This window comes from Palaemon carinicauda, chromosome 20 (assembly GCF_036898095.1).
Source record: "Palaemon carinicauda isolate YSFRI2023 chromosome 20, ASM3689809v2, whole genome shotgun sequence".
Classification (NCBI taxonomy): domain Eukaryota; kingdom Metazoa; phylum Arthropoda; class Malacostraca; order Decapoda; family Palaemonidae; genus Palaemon; species Palaemon carinicauda.
In genome coordinates, this window is record NC_090744.1 from 114,756,934 (window position 1) to 114,759,433 (window position 2,500).

The 2,500-nt window shown below is 41.3% G+C and overlaps 2 protein-coding genes across 2 annotated transcripts in view; one reads left to right on the plus strand and one right to left on the minus strand.

The window, feature by feature from the left end:
- The window catches only part of LOC137659624 (integrin beta pat-3-like), a 47,282-nt gene that overhangs the window by 33,406 nt on the left and 11,376 nt on the right, over positions 1–2,500 (minus strand). The window lies entirely within an intron of this gene.
- LOC137660088 (dentin sialophosphoprotein-like) overlaps positions 1–2,500 on the plus strand; it is a 10,730-nt gene that overhangs the window by 6,170 nt on the left and 2,060 nt on the right. The window contains exon 3 of the mRNA XM_068394807.1: positions 1–1,181. This exon is cut by the window's left edge and continues 345 nt beyond it. Within this exon, the coding sequence (XP_068250908.1) occupies positions 1–1,181 (1,181 nt within the window). The remainder of the gene's footprint in view (positions 1,182–2,500) is intronic.

Below are 2,500 nucleotides of genomic sequence, written 5' to 3' on the forward strand. Positions count from 1 at the left end.
AGACAGGGAAGGCAGCAGGCAATCTAATGAAGATAGGACGTCAGTTCATAGTAGAGACAGGGAAGGCAGCAGGCAATCTAATGAAGATAGGACGTCAGTTCATAGTATAGACAGGGAAGGCAGCAGGGAATCTAATGAAGATAGGACGTCAGTAGACAGGGAAGATAGCAGGGAATCTAATGAAGATAGTACGTCAGTAGACAGGGAAGATAGCAGGCAATCTAATGAAGATAGTACGTCAGTTCATAGTAGAGACAGGGAAGGCAGCAGGCAATCTAATGAAGATAGGACGTCAGTTCATAGTAGAGACAGGGAAGGCAGCAGGCAATCTAATGAAGATAGGACGTCAGTTCATAGTAGAGACAGGGAAGGCAGCAGGCAATCTAATGAAGATAGGACGTCAGTTCATAGTAGAGACAGGGAAGGCAGCAGGCAATCTAATGAAGATAGGACGTCAGTTCATAGTAGAGACAGGGAAGGCAGCAGGCAATCTAATGAAGATAGTACGTCAGTAGACAGGGAAGGCAGCAGGCAATCTAATGAAGATAGTACGTCAGTAGACAGGGAAGATAGCAGGCAATCTAATGAAGATAGTACGTCAGTTCATAGTAGAGACAGGGAAGGCAGCAGGCAATCTAATGAAGATAGGACGTCAGTTCATAGTAGAGACAGGGAAGGCAGCAGGCAATCTAATGAAGATAGGACGTCAGTTCATAGTAGAGACAGGGAAGGCAGCAGGCAATCTAATGAAGATAGGACGTCAGTTCATAGTAGAGACAGGGAAGGCAGCAGGCAATCTAATGAAGATAGGACGTCAGTTCATAGTAGAGACAGGGAAGGCAGCAGGCAATCTAATGAAGATAGGACGTCAGTTCATAGTAGAGACAGGGAAGGCAGCAGGCAATCTAATGAAGATAGGACGTCAGTTCATAGTAGAGACAGGGAAGGCAGCAGGCAATCTAATGAAGATAGGACGTCAGTTCATAGTAGAGACAGGGAAGGCAGCAGGCAATCTAATGAAGATAGGACGTCAGTTCATAGTAGAGACAGGGAAGGCAGCAGGCAATCTAATGAAGATAGGACGTCAGTTCATAGTAGAGACAGGGAAGGCAGCAGGCAATCTAATGAAGATAGGACGTCAGTTCAAGGCAGGGAATGTTGCAATATGCTGAAGATTGATAGTGACTTTCATACATAAACTATAAAAACTTGAGAAAAAGGAAGAGAAATACGATAGAATAGTGTGCCTGAGTATGCTCTCAAGCAAGAGAACTCTAACCCAAGACAGTGGAAGGCCATGGTACAGAGGTTATGGCACTACCCAAGAATAGAGGCAGCAGGGAATGTAATGAAGATAGTACGTCACTTCATAGGCAAGGAAGGTTGCAATATGCTGAAGATTGATAGTGACTTTCATACATAAACTATAAAACCTAAATTCTCTTATCCATAAGATCATTTCTTGGGGAAGTTGAAATAAACGTTTCAGTCTAATAATCAAACTTATTTTATCTTAATTAAAGGCGAATAAGTCTTCTTTATCTGCATCTTTTCCCACCTTATGTGGGGTCGATGTTTCTGGCCAGCGTTCTCCATCTACCCCTGTCCCACACCTCATCACCGATTAATCCCTTTGATCGAAGGTCATCCTTGATACAGTCCATCCACCTTCGCTTTGGTCTCCCTCTCCTTCTCGTTGCCTGTACCTCCATTTCCATCGCTCTCCTCCCAATATACTGTTCATCTCTTCTCATGACATGACCATACCACCTCGAAATTATGATTATAGGTACTGTAAATATACTATGGGAGTTCATGATCCATATCCATGATTATTTTCACAGGGTCTCCCTCCCCCAATATGGCCAGTAAAGGAAAATAGATACATTAAGCAAAGTTACAAAGACAGGTACTTTGTATTACTTCAATCCACCACAAAAGTAAAGTTTTTATCTAAAACGAGATCAGACGCGGAACATTCCAAAGCAGAGACTGGAATACCTATCGCTCCAGTCAAAGTAGACATTAAACTCAAGAGCCGTCTTGTCTTCTATTGTCATCATTATCATTACTTGCTAAGCTACAACCCTCGTTGGAAAAGCAGGATGTTAAAAACCCAGGGGCTCCAACAGGGTAAGATAGCCCAGCGAGGAAAGGAAACAAGATAAAAATCTACAAGAGAAGCAATATACAATTAGAATAAAGTATTATAAGAACAGTAACAACATTAAAATAGATATTCTATATGCAAACTAAGAATTCTATAAGCCAAAGGGCTGCAAAAGGGTAAAATAGCCCAGTGAGGAAAAGAAACAAGATAAAAAAACTACAAGAGAAGCAATATATATCTAAAATAAAATATTATGAAAACAGTAACAACATTGAAATATCTAAATTACAAACGAAGAATGCTATAAGCCCAATGCCTCAAACAGGGAAAAATAGCCCAGTGAGGAAAGCAAGCAACGAAATAAACTACAAGTGAAGCAATATACAATTG